Genomic DNA, 21,898 nt, shown 5'->3' with positions numbered 1-21,898 from the left:
ACAGAGATGGGTGAGGGAAGGAAAGTGTACCAGTAAAAACAAAACAAAAAAAACAACCCAACACACAACAGATTTCTCACAATGAAACTTCTTGAAAAGGTCAGACTAAGGTAACAACAACTGTTTTCTCTGTGTATGTCAGTGGGACTGGATTTTATTTTTTATGCGTCGTTCTGTACCAGAAGAGGGATAAACACAAATCTATTCCACACTTCAGATTTAAATTCCTAAAAATGGTATATTCTTTTTTAAAATTTTTTTTTACTTGCATTATTTTGTATATTAGTCCATGCATTTTCTGTACACCCTCATCCCTAATGGAGTCGGGAGGGGTGATGGTGCCTATCTCCAGCGAACGTTTCAGGCGAGTGGCGGGGTCACCTGGGCAGGACGCCAGTCTGTCGCAGGGCAACACAGAGACAGACAGGAGAAACAACCATGCACCCCTAGGTGACATTAACCTGGCAGTCATGTTTTTGGACTGTGGGAGGAAGCCGGAGTACCTGGAGAGAACCCACGCATGCACAGGGAGAACATGCAAACTCTGTGCAGAAAGACCCCGGGCCGGGAATCGAACCCAGGACCTTCTTGCTGCGAGGTAAAAGCTCTACCAACTGCTCCACTGTGCAGCCCTTTGTATTACTCTTGAACATAAAATCCAACAAAAACACATCGAAATAAAGCATTTTCTGACTTCATTTGTGTCCTTCTCCAATCCACTGGTTGTTCTGAATGCAGCTGTTTTTTTGTTTTTTTTTTCGGGAGAAATAGAGGTTTTCTTCGTGTGTGCTGCCTCTAGTTTTCTAATGGCATAAAAGTTTCAGATCTCTGTTGAAAGATGAGAAGAATAATTGCTGTGATTGGTTAAAGTCACATTCAGAATGAAGGCAGCTGAACATAAGGCACCACTGCTACACTCCAAACTCCCCTGATAAATATAAATGACATCATTCTTGAGAATATTGCTGACATGCAAGACCTATGAATAGTATCCCAAACAAGTTAGGTATTCATTCGGTGACATGAAGCAGTTGTTGAATGTTTTCATAAATAACACAAGTCAGGAAAAATTATGGGAAGTACAGTTTCTAGAAATCATGTGAAATTGATAATTTCTCAGAAATAGAAACTTACTTTGCAGTTTTGCCCACATTTTTGTTTTGGTATTTGGTCACTTGTGATTTTGCACATTACTGCTTCATATTCTCCCGTGGACTACAGTAAATATTATTGTTAATGTCACATGAGAGGCTGTCATGCCATGTGAAAGATCCAAACTCTGCCAAGATTTGTGAGTTTCAGACATTTTTGTAAATTCATGAATTATTGATGTTTTAACAATTTTAAGTCATAGAAGAGAAGCAAGTAGTAAAAAAAAATACTTTTGAGAAGGAAGAATCTCATATACATACATTAACCATTAACAGTGGCGGTTTCTGACATGAGCGACGTGGGCAACCGCCCAGGGCGGCATCTTGTTGGGGGCAGCCTGACAGCCCCTCCCACTCTCTGCAGTACACCCTCCAGTCCTCTGCCCCCTCCAACAACTGATGGATCTAGATGTAAATAGAGCCTAATGCAAACACCCAACGGCCCCCGGCAAAAAATACACGGGGGTGGAGGGGGCAGAAAGGTGGTTCGCCCAGGGCACCAGATAGACTAGGACCACCTCTGACTATTAAAGACCCAAGAAAACACGTTTTAGTTTTTTTCTCCCTATTCACTAATAACTTCCTTTTTTTTTTTTTTTTACCATTCATTATAATGAATGGTAAAAGCTTTTACAACTGTAATTAGCACTAATGAATGGTTTATGCTGAAATCATTGCTAGATTTTGATCACAGTCAGATGTGAGTCAATATTTCACCATAAATGCCCCGGCTCACTTTCACTGGCTGTTTTCCTGTTACAGTCCAGCTTGCCAGCGAAGTCCTTACATCATCAGTGAGGTTCAGATAATGCCAGGAGGGAATGCCACGCTATTCCAGAAGCTAATGTTTGCCTGTTTGATTCAAAGGTCCGCTTGGCTACAGTCTCACAGCTGATGTCATAACAGTCCGTCAGTATGGTGGAAACACCTGTCATGCTTTACAGCTATTACATTTTTAGATTTTAATTGACTTTTCCAAATATACTCCTATACATCAAGGTCATGCAGCTCCATCTTTGTCCCATCTGACGATTTCTCCTGAAGCATCTTGGATATCTGTGTCGGCAGCAGCAGCTGTTGCCTCCTGTGATAAAAGTTCAAAGGTTGAGACATTGTTTAACTGATTCAGATTTCCCGTCAACTCCCTGACATGTTTGTTGTGCCCTGACAATGCTGCTTGTTCACTTGAATCCAACAGCACAGGCGGATGCTTTAGGCTACTGAGTGACCGACATCATGAGTGTAATTTGTAAAAAAAAAAAAAAAAAAAAGGAGAAACTGTACATAATTTGTCTTCCACTTAGCAGATTTACACCAGTTGTAAAGTACTGTTGTTAATAAAAGGTTGGAAATATTTCACAATATTTTTGTGGAGTACTCCGAGCTACAAATGCAGCCAAGACATTTGAGATCTCTTCCCAGTTATCTGTGTTGCTTCCAGAAAAACAGCACACTGCAGACGTGTGTAAATCTCTTTGACTTAAAAGTTGAATTCACTCCTAATGCTCACAATAATTTCTAGAAAAATCTTCTATGGTTTGAGTTCCTCTTTAAAGTGCTTTGTGTGACATCTGAAAAAGCTGAACAAAGCACTTTACTTTTTCCGTGTTGGATCTCCATTTGAAACTATACAAAGATGACAAACCGTGTAGTCTTCACAGTGGTCTTCACCAGCGCGCTGTGTTACAAATCATGAGGAAAATATAAAAGTGTTCTGGATGTATGATTCTGTGGCGTTGCACGGAAAGGAAAAGGGCGCAGCACCACGAAAGGATTGCCATTTTGTCGTCATGTTCAGTTTTGACTTAACGAAGAAACTGCTTTGTTAACTGTTTCAGTGAACAAACTACACAAGAGTAAACGCACGAAACGATGAAGTATGAAACGCTGTCTGCCTTTCACAGTTTCACAAAGATTATTTGAACGCAAAACAGACAAAACCCAGGTGGCTTCTTCAGAGATTCACTTATTCCTTGCGCAGGACAAACGAGGAAGAAACCCTCGCCAAAATCAAATATCAGCGTATTTTTCATATAATGTGAAGCCTTTATAACAAATCTATGCACAGGTTGCTTGTACAATGAACGACTATAGACTTCCAGGTGTGATAATAAACCCTTCGCACCAAATTAGAAACCTTCTTCGTCCGTAAAAGAGTCGTCTTTCATCCACAAGTACCAACATTTGGACGAGAAGGAACACATAAGATGATATCACAAAAAAAGAAACTGCTGGATGAAATGTTGAACAAGAGCCTTTCACCGGGTTCAGTGCCCGTATAGACTTAAGAAAAAAAATGTAAAACTGATAAAACATCCACAGATTAAAGCGCTGAGGACGGGCAGGATGGTGCTGCGGCTGAGATAAGGTTTTTTAAAAGATATGAGCTCCTTTGCGGTTTATAAACATTTTCTTTTATTCTATCCCGACGTCGAGCAGCTTCTCCAGGTGGCCGTCGCAGGTTATGATGAAGATATCTGATTTTAAGAAATGCGTGACTGGAATTGGAAGGTTGCATGATCACTACAGCTAGACGTGATTTTTTTTTTTTTTTTTAAAACAATGAACAGAACAAAGTGCTTGATTACGCAGACGTATTTTAAGACGCAAGTTTTGCCACACGCCAGTGACCATCTAGAAAGTGCAAGAACGTCAAAAGACGTATTTTGATTGCTTAAAGTCAAAATCCTCCTTTGGTGATAGCGTGGTGGGATAAGATGGTGCCAAACAGGCTTGACGTCTCAAAGTTGATTTCACAAATTTTATAAAATGAATAATTAATCAATATTGTCAAAACAAAAAGGATTTCATTACAAAAACCCCTTGAGGATGAAACATGCCTATGTATCGACATCCCATAAATGTGTGGCGTTAAAAAGTGATACGCCTTTGGAGATGCTTGGTAAAGGAACACATTTTTACGCACGCTTGGACGTGTGAAAGTGCGCTCCTTGCTTTTGAATGCCATATTTTTAGATGCGATCACGTGAGAGGTGGGACTCATTAGAATATCACATTTAAGCCTCCTGTAGGTTCAGCCTAAATCCCAAACTGTCAGATACGCATAAAGATGCGCACGCTCCATGCTTCCAAGATGGGTAAAATTTGACGCGTCTGTGTAGACTGCTTTATTTGAATGAGGGAAAAGATTGATAATAAAAACTGTCTTTTGTTTCAGCTTGCCTGATCTATATCGTCATCTTCATGAGTTTTTACAGTAAGTACATGTCTCTTTTTTATTTGTTATTTGAATTGCTTAGTTCTTAGTAGCAGACGCAGTGCGCTTCCTCTCTGACTCCCCACCTCCTCGCCCAACATCCTTTCATTAGCTTTCATTGTGTTTCAAGGTATTGGCGTTCCTTTCTTTTCTTTTTGTTGGTTTTTACAAGTGCCCTTTCCCCTTTTTCAGTTTGGACGTCAAAACCCACACTTGTTCTTTTCCACATTTAGAAGACAAGACGCAATAAAACGAGCGCTTGCATCTCCCTGTCAGCCCCAAAACACCCACGCAACCTGTCTTGCCTTCAGATGAGTTTCCCCCCAGCAGCAGCAGCAGCATCATCATCATTATCATCACCCGAGGCTGCTTTCGCCTGTATTAGGGAAGTCACTGAGTGCCTTTGTGTCTCGAGATCGAGTCGGTTTGTGGTTGTGAACGCCTCAGACTCTCTGTCTTGTTCTTAGCGTCTGTCCTGGAAAGATTGTGCGCAACAGATGCCGGAGTTTGCGAGCTGCCGTTGTCTGTTTGGATTAATTTCGAGAATAAATAAATAAATAAATACATGAATGAATGAATGAATGAATGAATGAATGAATGAATGAATGAATGAATGAATGAATGAATGAGAGGAAAAGCTCTTCTGAATATCAGGGAGAGTTTTTAGAACATTTCTTTGCAACATATTCAGCAGTTTTGCTTTAAAGGAAAAACCCAACAGAACTGCTGCGTCTGATCCACCTTAGCAGCAGCATCCTTAAACTGATGGAGCGTTTGGAAAACGGAGGTTTGCCGTGAAAATCCCTTGAACAATATTTAGGTTTATCCTGAAAGAGTTTTTTTTTTTTTTTGGTCTTTGTGTCTTTTTTGAGCGCATACTTTTGTCTCGTTACTTATTTGAAACACTCTGATGTGGAACTAATGGGCTGTTGTTTTTGATGGGAGGGGGAACTAACAGGCGGCGGACAGTCGGTCTTGCAGTGTTGCTGATGAGGAAATCCCGACCCCCCCCCCCCCCCTCCCCCGGCCCCCCGAAAAGCGATGTGCGCTGAGATCATCGCAAGGTTGAACAAAACCAGTGCAGAAGGGGCGGCGGCGGCGGCGGCGGCGGCGGGAAGGGATTTCCCGAGTCTGCGGTGCCATGTCCGTTATGATGATGCAATTTTCTCACGCTAATGTTCAACAACGGGCGAAAACCTGTTGCTCCATCAGAGAGAAGGAGATGGAAAAAGAAGGGTTGAGGGGAAAAATTAATGATCCAGACAACTGTGTGGGATGGTTTAAACATCAGTTTGTTTGCGATCACTGATCGCCGCGGGGGAAAACTTGAATGATCGTCTTTGTTTGTTGAGCGCCTAATTATCGTTTTCTCTCCCTTGCGGTTTCACTTTTTATTTTATTTTTATCCAAGCCTCGGGTTTTACTGAAACTGGTGCGTAGCCACGGCGGTTAGCTCTTGCAGGATTTGCTGCCGTTGCTGTAGCTCGGCGGAGGTTTGCGGTAACCTCTGGAGCGCGTGCCGGCGTGTGCGCAACTCCACGTGCGCTCTACGCAGCAGAGCGCAAAACTATCAGCGCAGCGCAGCTTGCAATACAAATGAATGCATTTTAAGGCGCGCTCCATACTGCACCTGATAAAGTTGCGTGTTCTTTTGTGGTTTCTGTATTTGATACTGATGTCAGCGCGTCAGCAACTCGTGTTGACGTTGTGCCATTTAATGTGTTGTGGTGGACGTGTGCAATTCAGTCCAACTGCAAGTTCAACCTTGTCTTATTCTTGTTGGTAGGTTTTGTCTCAGGAGGCAGTGTCGCCAAGGAAGTCTTGCAAACTGTCTCACAGGACAGGAGTAGCAGGTGAGCTGTCTCCTCCTTTGTTTGTAAGTCCATTTTTGCCAATAAGAGTTTTTTGTTTTTTTTAATATATATGCTTTCCGGCCCGAGTCAGATTTCATAGATACTATTCGGGTCAATTTGACCCGGCAGTCAAGTTGAAGTGCAAAAAAAGAGTTAAAAAATGTCCAATTATATGTGTTTCCTTGCAGCTATGAACCATATTCCCCCCCCCGCCCCCCCCCCCCGCCCCCCCACACACACACACACAGACACACAAGCGCCCCTACATGCACACCACCATTGACTTCCATTCATTTCTACAGCCTAAACCTTACCCTTACCCTTATCCATTACATACCTAACCAAAACTCAATTCACACCTTAGTCCTAAATCTGACCCCTGACCCAAAAACAACGTTTCCCCTTGTGGGGACCAGGCTTCGGTCCCCACAAGGAGCAGTGGGTCCCCACAACGTAGTATGTTTCAGGAAAATGGTCCCCACAAGGTATTAGAAACAAACGCACACACACACATACAGTACAGACCAAAAGTTTGGACACACCTTCTCATTCAATTCAATGAGAAGGTCTGTACTGTACATGCACACGCCCACACACACAAACCCACTTCCTCACTACTCTCTTTACTTCACTAGCAATCTGCGAGAAAGCAGGCGTTCATAACACTTTTGATAGGAATCTTTTCTGTTCCCAGTCAAGTTCCACCCACACTGAGTGACACTCAGCAGGACTGGAGGAAAACAAAAACACTTTCTGCATGACTCATTTGTCTTGGTCAATTTGACCCTGAACAGCACATGTGTCTCACGTTCAATTATAAAGACCACCCATTGAAAAAAAATATCAAAATGTAATATAATTTTTTTTTTTACCAAAGATCAATTTCAAGGAAATTATTGTTTTTTTGTGTCTAGGTTTTTTTCAGTGGACATTAAAAATGTAAATTCCATTTCTTGTGTCCAAATGAGTAAATAAGTAGGTTGTCGTCATTGATCCTTTATTTGTGAGAAATAAAAAAACATCATTGCACAAACATTGATTGAAATTGTTAGTATTGGACTTAATAATCAGATAGAAAAATGATTTGGAGGATTTTTTTGGTTTCTGACACTATGGCTTGACTCCCTGGGTCAAATTGACCCAGGAATATTGTTGCTGTACCTCAGAAACAAACATAACAGGAGGGTTAAGCATAATAAACAAAATGCTCTTTTAAAAAAAAAAAAAAAAAGGAAGAATACCAGCAGGCAAGCCACTAGCTACAAAAAAATAAGAAAAAAACAAACAAAAAACCCCAACAAGTTATAGTTTTAACTGTCTGTGTCTATGTGTGGGTGTGTGTTTGTGGGCATGTAGCCAGGTGTGTTGTATCGTTATTACAGATGACACAGTGTTGACATGTAGTAGCTAATATGATTGGTGTCATTTTATTTTTCAATGAGTATGGGGGTGATTACTTTGGCTCCTTCCTTTTATTGCAGGAAGGAGGCTGCCTGTTTGCACAAGCATATTAACTGTTGCATCATAACCACACTAGTCTTTGCTTTCCACCCACTGTGTAACCGAGCTTCCTGCAGGGCATATACTGTATATGTACGTACAGTGCCTTGCGAAAGTATTCGGCCCCCTTGAACTTTTCACCCTTTTGTCGCTTTTCAGGCTTCAAACATGAAGATCTAAAGTTTTTATTCTTTTGCGAAGAATCAACAACAAGTGGGACACAATCGTGAGGTGGAATGAAATTTGAAACTTTTTTAACAAATAAAAAAACTCCATAGTGGGGCGTGCATTATTATTCGGCCTCCTTGCGTTAATACTTTGTAGCACCACCTTTTGCTGCTATTACAGCTGCAAGTCCCTTGGGGTTTGTCTCTATCCGTTTTGCGCATCGAGAGACTGAAATTCTTGCCCATTCTTCCTTGCAAAGCAGCAGGAGCTCAGTGAGGTTGGATGGAGAACAGTTTGTGAACAGCAGTTTTCAGCTCTTTCCCCCGATTCTCGATTGGATTCAGGTCTGGACTTTGACTTGGCCATTCTAACACCTGGATACGTTTATTTGTGAACCATTCCATTCTAGATTTTGCTTTATGTTTGGGTTCATTGTCTCTTTGGAAGATAAATCTCCGTCCCAGTCTCAGGTCTTTTGCATCCTCCAACAGGTTTTCTTTCAGAACGGTCTTGTATTTGGCTCCATCCATCTTCCCATCAATTTTAACCGTCTTCCCTGTCCCTGCTGAAGAAAAGCAGGCCCAAACCATGATGCTGCCACCACCATGTGTGACAGTGGGGATGATGTGGTGATGGGCTGTGTTGCTTTTACGCCAAACATATCATTTTGCATTGTGGCCAAAACAGTTTGATTTTGGTTTCATCTGACCAGAGCACCTTCTTCCACATGTTTGGTGCATCTCCCAGGTGGCTTGTGGCAAACTTTAAACCAGAATTTTTACGGATGTCTTTGAGAAATGGTTTTCTTCTTGCCACTCTTCCATAAAGGCCAGATTTGTGCAGTGTACGACTGATTGTTGTCCTGTGGACAGACTCTCCCACCTCAGCTGTAGATTTCTGCAGTTCATCCAGAGTGATCATGGGCCTCTTGGCTGCATCTCTGATCAGTCTTCTCCTTGTTCGAGATGAAAGTTTAGAGGGACGGCCGCGTCTTGGTAGATTTGCAGTGGTCTGATACTCCTTCCATTTCAATATGCTCTTGGGAAATCTTTTTGTATCCAAATCCGGCTTTAAACGTCTCCACAACGGTATCTCGAACCTGCCTGGTGTGTTCCTTGGTCTTCACGATGCTCTCTGCGCTTTAAACACAAACCTGAGACTATCACAGAGCAGGTGCATTCATAGTTCTGGTTCTGGTTCTGGGGATGCAGAGCAGAACCAGAACCACAAGACTTGAGAGGTCTGAAAGGTTGATACAACAGCAGGTCTTTAATGTATTGTGGTGATAAACCATCCAGTGATTTGTAAACCAACAACAGCACTCTAAAGTCTATTCTGTGAGCTGCAGGGAGCCATCGTAAAGGCTCTTTCTTCCTGGTTTTAGTGAGAACACGACCAGAGGCGTTCTGGATCTGCTGAAGCCGTCTTGATTGATTGTTTTTTTTTAGGCAATCAGAGACAATGAACTCAGGTGTGATAAACTACAGCTATGATTTCAGGTGTAGATCAGATCAGATTTTTACACAGGGCCATGAAGGTTTTCTTTTCCCCAGTAATAGCCAACTTTACTTAAAAATTGTACTTTGTGTTTACTTGCATTGCCTTTGACTTATATTTAAGTTGGTTTTATGTTCTGGAATACCTAAGTGTGAAAACATGCACACACAAAAAAAAAGGAAATCATGAATGGATGCAAACAATGTTTCATGGAGACCTTCGCTGTTATCGCAGCTACTGTTATTGCTGAGTAACAATAATAGTAGAAACAAAGAGCAGGTGTTTCCTTCTAGCTACTGTTCAGGATGGCTCACACTGATGAGTGTTTCCTCTTACGTCCATCAGAGGGCAGTAAAACAGAAGATAAGAGTATTTTAAAGGTTCAAAGAGAGAAAGCGTTCCCTTTGATCTTTTTTTCACATTTTTATTATTGTGTACTTTCATTTTAGTGTCGGTAGAATACATTTATAATTAACCGAAACCCGTGACCATAATCCTTGCATTGCAGAAAACCCTGCAAAGGAGCCACATCTGAGGGCCCCGGAATGCACTGTTGCGCTGGGGAGCCGTACGATCCAGAAACAGACACTTGTTGCAAAGATAAAGGAGAGGAAAAAACAGGTAATATCTTTCCATCAGCCGGGTTGAATGTCCTGTTATTTTCTCCTTGAAAGATTTGTCTTGGTGTCAATCTGTAAACACCTGATGCTCTGAAAGAGTCTCATAGATTCACAGTTCCATAAAGTTTGCCTTTTCTTGTGGTGGCAGCATCTTGCTGTGGGGAAACGTTTCTTTCACAGGAATTGTGCAGGTGGTCAAATTGGATGAAGGTCAAAAGGGTAATTCTGAAAGAAAACCTGTTGTGCAGAGTTAAAGCTGCACGCAGGCTGAATACAAAGCCACACCACACTTCTCAGAATGTGTTGGTATAATGTTCACTCACTGCACTGGATTTCAACTGGATGCTTTTTCTCAAACTGGAAAAAGTGTAAAAATATGTCTTTAACCTCTGTGGAGCATATTGATGTACCCTGCAGTGAACTGTTTTAATTTAATTTATTCAGTTGGCAGCGTACTTGTGCCAAGTTTCTGACAAGAGCGTGTGTACAAACCTGATATTTTTATGACCACATGAAAATGACACAGTCAGTGCTTTCATTTCACCCAGAGTTCACACAAAGTTCTCTTTGCGCAGGAGAGATGATGCAATTCTGGACTTTACAGGAAACTAGTGGAAAACCTCAAAATGAACCTCCAGATGTTGTTCATGCTGGGGGCAGTGGGGATCCTAGAAATATTTCAGCAGCTCTGATGCGTTTGCTACTTGAGTTATTAAACTATTGAACTTTGGCTCTCTCCTAACTCTGGGGCTTCCCTTCAACAACACATCGCACCTACGACGACACAAAGCATTTCCTTCGATTGCATTGCCACTTATGCTGATTACCCTTTTTTCTTTTGCTGCTTTCACAGGCAAAATGAGTGAGAAGGTGTCAAAATGCTGCGGACTCGAAGCTTACAACCCACTCAACGAAATGTGTTGTGACTTTACTGTCCTACCTAAACCTTTTCCCATGGCGGAGTGCTGTGGAAAAGGTAGGCATACATTCAATGGAGTTAAACATTTGTGCGAGAGTTTAGTGCTGGCTTATGCCGCCAAAGTTGTGTTTGAAAAGATAAAGCAAGCAAGAAAGAAACTTGCCACCGATGGGGTTCTGACCTTTACTTGACCTTTATGTCGAATTATCTTATCAGAAACAAGCACCAGTGACATGCACACAATTCGGACATGCTACTAGGCAAGTGCTCCCAATGCTATGTCTTTGCATTTTAGTCAAGTTTGACTTCATCATTAGTGTCTCTTATTTCTGAAAACCCGCATAGTTTACATGTAAATATTTCACTCCATCGATAATAGCAACACACAAAAGAGGGACACCAAAAAGACCCTGCGCTCGTCCCAATTTTATTATTGCTTGACTGACATCCAAAGCAGCTGTTTTATATCTCAACCTTTGAATATTACAGAAATCAAAAAGAGCCTCAGAGGAGACCACAATAAGGGATTTAATCTCTTATATTGGCATCCTTTGCAAACAATATACGACCAGGGATTAATGAGCCTTGTGATCAGTCAAAGAATCAAAAAGTTTCTATGGAGATGAAAGTCCGTTTTATCTCTTTCAATCGTCCAGACTATGACAGGATTAAAAGCTTAATTCAAGTGAGTTCAAGTAAGGTTAAAACCTATTAAACTGTGAAGCACTGATCACAATATGTCTAAACATGTGTAAGGAGCAATCTGTGATCTGAGAGATCTAATGATCACAAACACTGCTTGAATTTGCCCCATGCCCAATATTTTGGATATTGTTTTCTTAAGATTTCATGCTCCATCTTGTTGTCGTTGATTGCGATTCGGAGCCGTGTTTGGGCCAGCTGACCTCGAAGCATAAAGTGTCTCCTGTTTCCAGAAAACATTGTTTGGAATCACATGACCAGATTTCCTGACCTACAATTATTTATTTCTGCAGCGGCCTTCAATAGCAAAACTCAGCTGTGTTGTGGTAGAAACTACACGATCTTGGACAGAAGTTCTCCGGACCATGAGTGCTGTTATGGGAGTCAGTTCGACATCAAGAAAGAGTGCTGCTGCAGAGGTCAAATTCAACTCAAGGTCTCAGGCTGCTGTGGTGAGCACAGCACCACTGTGACAGGTTAGCTTGTCTCTTTAACAGCTTGTGTGACTTTTAGACCACTAAATAAAAAATTGACATGTTTGGAGTGTTCATGTATGCAACTAGATAAAGTCCAGTGGAACCAATCATCTTCAGAGGTTACCTAATTAGTAAATATTATGTGTGGATATTATTATAAATCCAGCTGTTCTGTGAAGGCCTCAGAGATTTGTTGAATAACTTTAGCAAGCAACCTGCAATATTTAGTATTCAATGAATGTGAACTGGGAGTGGCTTTATGCGAATGGATAGCACACATGATCACATATTTATTTGTAAATTCCCACTAAAATACTGTGATTTTTGTGCTCTCATCATGCTTCTCTGAAGTCTGGTGCTGCAAGTGGCTCAAACCAAAGTGCAGGTCTTAAAATCCACACCCAGATTCTTATATTTAGAACAATATCTTTTGAGAAATTCATTGTTTTAAATGTAAAACAGAACTGAACGTAGAACTTAAAGGGAGATTAGGTTAAACATTTGGAGGGTGTTGATTTGCTTGATCCAGAATAAGAGATCCCTTTATTATCATGCTGGCCATGTTTTTTTATAATATCTATATCTTGGAGTTTATGGATTTTTAACACATAAACCTTTTGATATGTTAGGAATCATATTATTATGTCAATGGCTTGAACTTTGGCCTTCTTGCATATTTATTTGGCTGATGTTTGCCTTACAGAAATGAATCCCCCTGCCAGTCTTGTTCAAGAGCATCAGAGGTATTTAATGCTTGATTTTGCTTCGTTAGCACATGTTGAGTGACAAAACAATGTTTTGAACTAAAATATTTTTTAAAAATAATTGTAGTTTAATAGACTTAGACATTCTTCATTATCGTTACACAAAGTGAATTTGGCAACAAGATCTTGTAGCTCGACTCCTGAAGTACACACAAAATAATTATAATAATAAAACAACTATAGCTGCACAAATACAATAACTCTAAAGGATAATGTGTAGATGATACTTTTTTAAATGCTTCTAATCTTCATCTGTCCACAGGTCACATTTTTGTGGGTCAGCGTCTTACAATCGAAAGACCGAACGCTGCTGCCAGAGGAAACACAAAGACATAAACACTCGATGCTCCTCAGGTAAAATGACCAGTGTGTTTGTTTTTACACCATGCATACAGCTGTTGGCATCTTATCAGACTTTACATGAGCAGAGAAGAACTACAATGCATCCTCTGTTAGAACGGCATCAAGATCGTGATAAACATTTATCTCAAACACCAACGAGGAAAGCCAAGGTTGTTTATCGTCGACCGTCCCAAGATGGCTGAGCAACCGAACAAACCTTTGATTTAAAGATTCGAAAACAAAGAAAGTGTTTCTTCATTTCCCCCTCCACATCTATCTTTTAGTAATGATCTGCAATGTCAGCCAATCTCCCTTAACTTTTAGTGTATGTCCTTTTTTTTTTAGATTACGCAGCTGCAGCTGCAGCATTGATATATTTTAAGTTTTTTCAAACTTTTTTCAAAGTTTTTGCTTGTGATATCAGTATGTATAAATATACACATAGAAGTTGCCAATAAGGTGGCCAAAGCCAAAGAAGAGTAGTTTATAACAGTATGTCTTTTGTCAATAAAGCTGAAACAAAAGGTTTTTGCACTGCAACAGATGCAAGGGAGGAAGAAAGAACAAATATGCACACCTACATAATTTAAACAGCGCAGTGACCTCTGAAGCTGGACTCAAATGTGAAAAAGGGAAACTGTCAAACCTTTGGTTTGGACTGTAAACCAAAAGTTTGGGTCAGCCAAAGTACTCTTGAATAAATTCAGACAGACCATTCCCCTGTCTGAAATCACTCCCACTCATTCTTACTTTTAAAAGTCCCCAGACACCAGTTTCAGTCCTCCAGACTGGAAAAATGAATGTATTTTAGAAGTTCACCAGAGGACTCAGCATTACAAGCAGGCCAGATTATTTTACAGTCAGACATTTGTCATAAAGTGTCTGAGAAATGATTTTTGGAGACTTTCTATTGAAAAGTACTGCCAGTGTGGAAACAAAGCACCCTCATATTACAAACGGCTCATTGAATGATCCAGTCTCTCCCTGCCTTTGGGCAAACTACAGATGGTATTGTTTGTATAATATTCAGTTTAAGCTGCAGCTTCTGATAATCCTCCAAATCCTCAAAGCTCATCTCCATCCTTTTCACAAGCTTCTATCAGAACTTTAATTGCTTGCTTTATAAATAAAATAAAATAAAATCCACTTTTTTCAGCTTTACATCATGTTATAATATTATCCCATCATCAAAAACATGCCTGGGTTGTTGCTTTGATTCTTTCATGCAAGTTTGAGAAATACTTTAATCTCCCATGACAACCATTCATGGGTGCCTAAACGCTTCCTGCCACCACTGTTCCACAGAGCTCCTCCTTGCAGATGCACTTTCCAGCCGAGTTTCAGGCTCACAGCAGCTCCCCCACTCCGCTCCTTCAGACTAGTGGCAGGTGGAACTGCACATCTGTGGAGCTTATTATACAAACTATTTCTAGAAACGTTTTCCTAGAAACGTTGTGAGCGGCTTAACGGATAAATGTTGTGGTGATGACTTCTTGAAGAGGGTGTGTCAGAAAGAGCAGGAGCTTCTTAAAGAGACAGAGGCCTAATTTCAAGATGTCAAACTGCAAATCTATTTTAAGTTGTGTTTCACATGTACACATAGCATTTTTATAATAACTGAATACTTGATTGTGGTATAAAATGGCACTATGTGCCTTGAAAATAGATAAATATTAGCTCTTTAACTTTGACATCCTTTATGCATTCTCTCACTCCTTTCGTTTAGGTGTAAAACCTTCACCAACTGTTTACGACCCAAAGACACACATCTGCTGTGACGGCTGTTTGACACTGCTGAAGCCATGGATGGATCAGGTAATATCCTCATGTCACTGGTTTTGGTTGCTTATCGAATAATTTTGTTTCGCTGAGCTTCCTGTGAGAGTTCAGTGGCACGACCAAACGCCTGGGCCTGCGACTGAGATCAGGCCTTCGGCACATGCAGTATTTATGTGGACAAATAACAAATCAGAATAGTTCAATGCAGCTAGCCCAGCTTTAAAACAGTTACTGTGATTTACTGGTTTGCAGCAGTTTGCAGCTCTTCGCTCCTCCCATTTCAAATTTACACTGGGTGTTTTCCTTCCAAGACATATACTCGCTAACTGGCTCCGCAAAAGGATAATGTAAAAACGCTGTGGTAAGACAAAGAGGGTTGTGGTTCACATGCTGAAGCTGTTTTTTATTATTATTATTATTATTATTATTTTATTTTTTTTTTTTAGACAGACATTTGACCTGTTTTTTTTTTTTCCACCAATTTGTGCCTTTTTTGTTACCAGTCTTTTAAAAACTTTACATTTGATAAAGAAGAAGGCTACAATGTGAAAGACTTACAGCTTTGCTTACAGTTTTTCCTTTGACTCCTTCAGTGTTGTGGAGACGCACCATACGGTGTGGCGCAGAGGGGAGTCCTCTGCTGTGAAAACCGCCTGTACGATGACAGAGAGGATGGAGAGGAGTGTTCGGAGAGCGGAGTACCTTACAAACCCTTTGCAGAGACCGTGTGTGCTCAGAAGCGGCACAAGTCACCTGGAGGGCACTGCTGTGGGGAGGAACTCTACCAGCCCAACAAAACTGTTTGCTGCAAAGGACAAAGGTGAATAATTAAGTGATGCTGAATTGAAGTGCATTCTCTCACCTCTTTTTGTGGTGGGAGAATGCACCAAGAATCGGTCTTTGTGCAGATGTCTTTTTTTTGTGTGTGCTGCAAACAAGGAATCTGGATGTGCATGAACTAGTTAATGTTGCTTTTTAGACTAAAAAAAAAAAAAAAGTGCTAAAAATTCCAGACGGGAGTGGTGAGGAAATTCCACAATGTCTGAGAAAAGGCAGACATTTCAGCTTCTAGTCTCATTCCGTCTCTTCTTTTTTTTTCTCCCCCCTTTTCTTGTCGTGTTTGAACACAACTAACTATTGTGCCAACAATGCTGTATCCAAGTCTGAATTGATGCTTGAAATTCTTTCCATGTTAAAGTCTGTCTGCATGCATGGCTGCGAGAGTTGGATGTTTTGGCTGTCGATACATGATGCCAGGACATTTAGACATACCCGATCTATGAGTCACACCATGTGAGAAATATTTATTCCTCAATATGAGGAGTAGGTAGCAGTAACAAGGAGGAACTTTGTATAACCTCAATGACTGCAGCTCCCAGACCTCCCACAACATCCTGCATTGCCCTCATGCAAATAAAAATTACGGGAGGCAACATAACTGAGACAAGCTGTTTTATTCAATAAAAACAGTCTCATTAGATGGAGACTTTGAAAAACTTAGCTGAAGTAGCTGAGAGTGGGACACACACACACACACACACACACACATGCACAGAGAGAAAGAGTCTGCTGCCTGTGAGTAAATCCCACCTCTTTCCTTTTTCCACTGTCTGCTTTAATCAGTAACAACTTCACACGCCTGGCAAGACTTCTCACAGCAAATGAATGTGACGTTCTTACATACATTCTTTTTATGTAAATGCTACTTATTTAATCGTTTTTTCAATTACAACATCAACATTTTTTCTGTTTAGATGAACATAAAACTAAGTTTAAAATAATTAAAAAATTAAATAGGTTCATAGACCCAGTTTTCACAGCTTCATTCTTCAGAATAGCAATTTATTTACATATTTTTTTTCTCAACAAATGATCTCCAGCACAGAGCGGACTGGTTTTATCTGGTGCTAGTTGTGTCCATAAAAAAACCCCCAACAAAACCTTTAATGTCAACAATAGCAGATGAAATGCGAAAGCTCTCGTCGAACCTGACTTAGTCTGAATGCTAATAAAGCAGCAGCGCACTATTATTGTGAAGTCTGTTTTTTAAAATCAGAATTAGCATTAAGATCTTCAGCAGATTAGTTCTACATTAGTTCTACCCGATCCGACCACACTGGACCTCCTTCACTTCCCACGTGCATCAGCAAGCCTTGACCTTTTTGCAGTTCCTCCACTGAATCGTTTCTGATGAATAGCTTTGAAACTAACTTTTGGCGTCCTTTGTGAAGGACCAAGAACAACACCAATGTGTAGATCTGAAAGCTGGTTGCTTCAGGTTCTTTCAATCCAAATAAATTTACGCACCTTTAGCCAGACTGACCTCCTTCTCTGTTAGAGACAAGGAGACGTGTTTCCTTGTCTCTAACGGTCTGCAGTTTTCTCACTGCAGACCGTGAGAAAACCAGAGCTGCAGTTTCATGGACGCTCAGACCCAGGTCTTTGTTAAAATCACTCAAATTCTTGTTGCTTTTTTCCACCTTCTGACACAAAGTGTTTACCTGCTGCCTCGAGTATCTCATCTTCTAAGATGGACAAACATAGAGAGATAATTGCCTAATTGCATGATTAATGTACATTTGACGAATCCAGTGGATTTTGATGGAAGATGAAACAGTTTAACCTTCTTTGGTTCAATTAGTTTTTCCTAGATCTCAACCTGAGATTAGCGGTGATGGGAAAGGTTCCACCTGCTCATGATTCTGCAGTGATGTTTGTTTAGCATTTTATCCTTTTGTCACTTTTCTCGTATTACTTAGTTTTTCTCTGTTTGACAAAATAGATACGATCGAGGAAAACACATTCGCTGCTGCGGCATTCATGCCTACAACATTTCGGACCCACTAAAGAAGTGCTGCGAAGGAACTCTGCATAACTTGACGATTGGGGAAGAAAATGACCTGGAGTGCTGTGGATCCAAGCTGCTGAACCCAACAGTAGGGTCTATTTACTCGATCAAAGTCGTAAATCTTTAAAACACAAGTGTGTTATTCATCTTCTCTGAAAACCTCATAAATGCTGTTCAGAACCAGGAAGTTTGCTGCACGGGTGAGGAACAGTCCTTGTTCTATCCAGCAAAGGATGGATTTCAGTGCTGCGGTCACCAATACTACGACTCTACTCTGTGGTCATGCTGCGTGGGCAAGCTCAGTCCAGTACACCATCAGATCACCCATATACGACCCACCCCGAAAGGTCACTTGCTTTGCTGAGAACATGGAGCCTGAGAAATGGAATTTCTCCAGCCAGTTGCTGCATTTTAGTGATGCAATTTTTTTTTTTTTGCAGAATCCAAACTTCAACTGGTGAACAATCTGAACAAAACGCAGCTTTGCAATGAAGGTAAGGCAACGCTAAAATGTCTTTTTACTGCCCTAATTATTAAGGGCCTTGATTCAACATGTTGTTGGAAACATTCCTCAGAGGTTCGGGTTCGTGGTGAGGTGATGATTTCACAGAGTTGCTGCAGACTTGCCAACTGCAATGCTTAGAAACTCCTGTTTCACAAAATCCCAAAGATTACTGGACCCACTGGACAATGAACCCACTGTCTTCTTTGAGGACAATGGGTTCACTGTGCCATTGTTCTCAGTGGGTACAGTGAACCCAGTGTCACTGAACCATTACACCATGTCTTTAACATGATGCAATAAGGTTGACTAATTGGGAAAATATTTCCCCCACACCTTTACGTAACCAGTCTTCTAATCCAAATTGCATGTCTTGGTTGCAGATTAGCTTGTTTGACACCAGCAACCACATCAAAATCACATAAATTTATTAATTCTTCACTTTAAACTTCAGCTTTAAAGTTGTCTTCACCACAGCTAAGGCATTGAGTGTCTGCTGTGTGATTGGCTGACTGCCTAATTGTGTTTGCGGGCAACTATGCTTAACAATATGGCACTAAGTGTGTTCTTAAGTTCATGCGTTTTTTTTGTGTGTGTGTGTCTCTGTGTAGTGTTCATTGGGGTTGTGGAAAGCGTGTCTCGGAGCAGCACCGTGTTCAGCAACGTGCTGAAAATCAAAGGGAAGGAGGCCACAGTGGAACCAGATGTTTTCATCCTGGAAACACCGGATCAGTGCAAGTTCTTCAAACTGACTGCCGGAAAGACCTACTTCTTCAATCACGCCGACGTCTTCACTGATTTCAACCACGGGTCCGTCCTGCAGTCTCTGCATTTCATTCTGTCCAAATGTTCCCAGTAGGTCGCCACTGGTTGGTCTGGCCCTACGCCTTTTCCCAAAACCTTGTAGCTCTAACTTTTACTTTAAGCTCATATTTCCATGTCAGAAAGTAAGTTTACTTTAACAGTCTCATAATGTAAAGTGCCTCTTTACATTTATTACCGTAATCTGACAAAGGCTACAGTAGAGGGTCGATCCAAACATCATAATGGTTTGGAGACAAAGAAGCTAGCTTAAAAAGAGTAGGTGTTCTGAGAGAACATTAAAAATTTGTTTTTATAAGCTAAACTGCTGCCAGCTAATGTGTTTATTAGAAATATATTTTTCCATTTTGAATATATGCTATTTTTTCTCTTTTTTATGCACTGATTGGATTTGTACCGCACTCTTGACAATTGAATGTTGAAATATTTAAAAGATTTATTTTAACTTACTCAATAAAGCTAAAGAGATTTTTAATAAATAATATCAAGGGTGGTGATTCTGCCCCAGGCCTTTCTTATTACCTCAGCCATCCGAAGAAAAATCGACTTATGTCAGTTTGCATCAAGTAATTATATTGTCATTTTGGTAGCATCTCAAACAAATGTGATCTTCAGGAGAAGAGATGGCAGCGCCTTAAATTTGTTTTGCTATTTCATTTCTTTCTGCTGTTTAAATGTGAACAACCAGACAAAGCTGAAACTAAGAGAAGCTTAGTGATTGTCTACTTTTATCATTACTAACATTTGTTTTTGTGTTGCATGTTGAAAACAAAGATAAATGTACTGGTGGTGCTTTTCATTTTGTAATAAATCTTAAATAAAAACTTCAAATCAACGCTGTTTTTCCATCCATCACTCTAAACCGATTCATCTGTGCAGGGTTGATTGGGAGCATAGATTTTTGTCCAGCAATAATTGGTCGACAGGACCCTTGTTTTTATTTCTGATGTTTCTCTCATCGAAACAATGAAAGACTTTGGCAACACAAGCATTCATCAATCGGTCACTTCTATTCAAAACGTTCTAGTCAAGGCTAACACTGTTAGCAGTCTACCAGTGAGAAGCAGCAGTGAAGCTACTGTATATTTTGTAGTATGAATATAAAAATCTATCAAGAATTTCTCAGCGCCCTCTGGGGAGGTTGGTTTGCCAATGCCAAACATGTCCAGCCTCAAACATGCCGGAGAGACGACTTCTCTCATGCAGTAACAGCTCCGTCCCCAGCTGCACTGGCACCCGTTTTGATAAGCCAGAAGGGTGACCCCGGCCGGAAATATCGGAGAGGAGTTTCATCGTGTCTGTGGCCTGCTGGTCAAGCTTGATCCTTCCTTGGTCTGGTTGATTTAGCCGGCAGGCTGTTTCCAGTGGGACCACGAGGAGGTACAACCCTGTAACTACTGCTCCTCGGCCTATGAGACAGTTGCCCACCGCTTCCCCAGTTTCATGACCAAGAACTCTCGCCGGACCCACCAGGGTTAGTGACGCCATGTGTTCCCAATCCCTCAGGAGCTGTACTTAATGGCAGCTTATCCCCTGGTGACCTTATGAGAGTCATAGCTACGCCCAAGTGACTGACTCTGCAGAAAGTTGGCGACCTCTTTGCACTATGTGCTTTAGCGTCTGCTGACCCCACTCTGTCAGTGTACGTGGCCGAGTTGCTGTCATTCCCAAAGACTTCAATTTTTTTATAATACAGCCGACAGTTGACTGTGGAATATTTAGGAGCGAGGAAATTTCATGACTGGATTTGTTGCACAGGATTTTGTTGCATTATCTCAGTTCCACCCTGAAATTCACTGAGCTCCTGAGAGTGACCCATACTTCCACAAATGTTTGCAAAAACAGTCTTCATGTCTAGGTGCTTCACTTTATACACCTGTAGCCATGGAAGTGACTGGAACACCTGATTTCAATCATTTGGATGGGTGGCAATATAGTGTTTATTCATAACCTTCAAATCAGTATTTGCAGAGCCAGGTTACTCAGTCATCACAGCTAAACGTCTTCTGCAGCATCTCTCTTAGAAACTGAAATCTTTACCCCATTATTGGTTGCAAAATAGCTCATATTGGATGGAGAGCATCTCCAAAAGAGCAGTTTTCAGGTCTTGCCACAGACTTTCAGCTGGATTTCAGCTTGGATTTTAAGCCACAACTACATATAAAAATAGAAACGTTCAAGGTGGGCCCTGAAAAATAACCTTTACCAGATCTGAATGAACAGAAACATATATTCATAGGACTTGTGAAAATGTGAAACCGAGGTGTGAGCAAAAGGGCCAGGAAGGTGTTTGCTTCGATGATACATCTCCAGTAAAAATAATCTGAATTGCGAATCAGGAAATGTCCTGTATTATGGGAGCATTTGGCTTTCAGTAATATCTTGGCTGACTTTTTGTCTGGTAGTCACTGCCAGCTTCCACTAACAAACTTCCATCAGTGTCTGTCTTGTACAAATACAGACTGCAGGATATCTCCCAGACTTTGCAGCTCTCACATCTGTAGCTCACGTGTAGTGTTCATGAGTCACCATCAGTCTAATTTCCTGCTCTCCGTCTAATGGCTTACCCAACGTCCTGCAAACTTCCCCTGAATCACTATGTTGGCCAGTTTCCCAGTAGCTGTTTGGGTCTGAACTGCGCATGTGGGTGAATTTTAAGTGTAGTCAGCTTGTCGCCTGACCAATTCACAAATGAGTGACTGAGGGTCACTGCGTGTAACATAAACCCTGTAAATTCT

General features: G+C 41.0%; 1 protein-coding gene and 1 long non-coding RNA gene across 2 annotated transcripts; one reads left to right on the top strand and one right to left on the bottom strand.

Annotated features, from left to right (window-relative positions):
* The first annotated feature begins 4,161 nt into the window (after positions 1–4,161).
* LOC116708115 (uncharacterized) lies at positions 4,162–19,995 on the top strand. The gene is made up of 14 exons (XM_032545906.1): positions 4,162–4,249; positions 4,330–4,368; positions 6,155–6,221; positions 9,895–10,007; positions 10,860–10,982; positions 11,921–12,103; positions 12,807–12,846; positions 13,130–13,221; positions 14,936–15,024; positions 15,582–15,808; positions 17,771–17,924; positions 18,015–18,183; positions 18,277–18,330; positions 18,950–19,995. Exons 1-14 carry the CDS (start codon positions 4,222–4,224, stop codon positions 19,195–19,197), a joined length of 1,626 nt encoding a protein of 541 aa, XP_032401797.1. The 5' UTR covers positions 4,162–4,221; the 3' UTR covers positions 19,198–19,995.
* On the bottom strand, positions 17,078–17,489 carry LOC116708116 (uncharacterized). Its single transcript, XR_004336606.1, has 3 exons — positions 17,376–17,489; positions 17,308–17,314; positions 17,078–17,186 (listed from the first exon to the last, which is right to left on the bottom strand). It is a non-coding gene; the product is annotated as an uncharacterized LOC116708116 (long non-coding RNA).
* Positions 19,996–21,898: the final 1,903 nt, after the last annotated feature.

Source organism: Xiphophorus hellerii, chromosome 18 (assembly GCF_003331165.1).
Source record: "Xiphophorus hellerii strain 12219 chromosome 18, Xiphophorus_hellerii-4.1, whole genome shotgun sequence".
Lineage (NCBI taxonomy): Eukaryota > Metazoa > Chordata > Actinopteri > Cyprinodontiformes > Poeciliidae > Xiphophorus > Xiphophorus hellerii.
The sequence above is the reverse complement of the archived record's forward strand: the minus strand, read 5'-3'. Positions and strand labels throughout refer to the sequence as shown.

Excerpts from the sequence above, each read along its gene's own strand:
- LOC116708115 (XM_032545906.1), top strand. The coding sequence starts at position 4,222 with ATGCGCACGCTCCATGCTTCCAAGATGG. Across the intron at positions 12,847-13,129 it reads CTTGTTCAAGAGCATCAGAG|GTCACATTTTTGTGGGTCAG; the intron begins GTATTTAATGCT and ends ATCTGTCCACAG. Across the intron at positions 17,925-18,014 it reads CCAAGCTGCTGAACCCAACA|AACCAGGAAGTTTGCTGCAC; the intron begins GTAGGGTCTATT and ends AATGCTGTTCAG.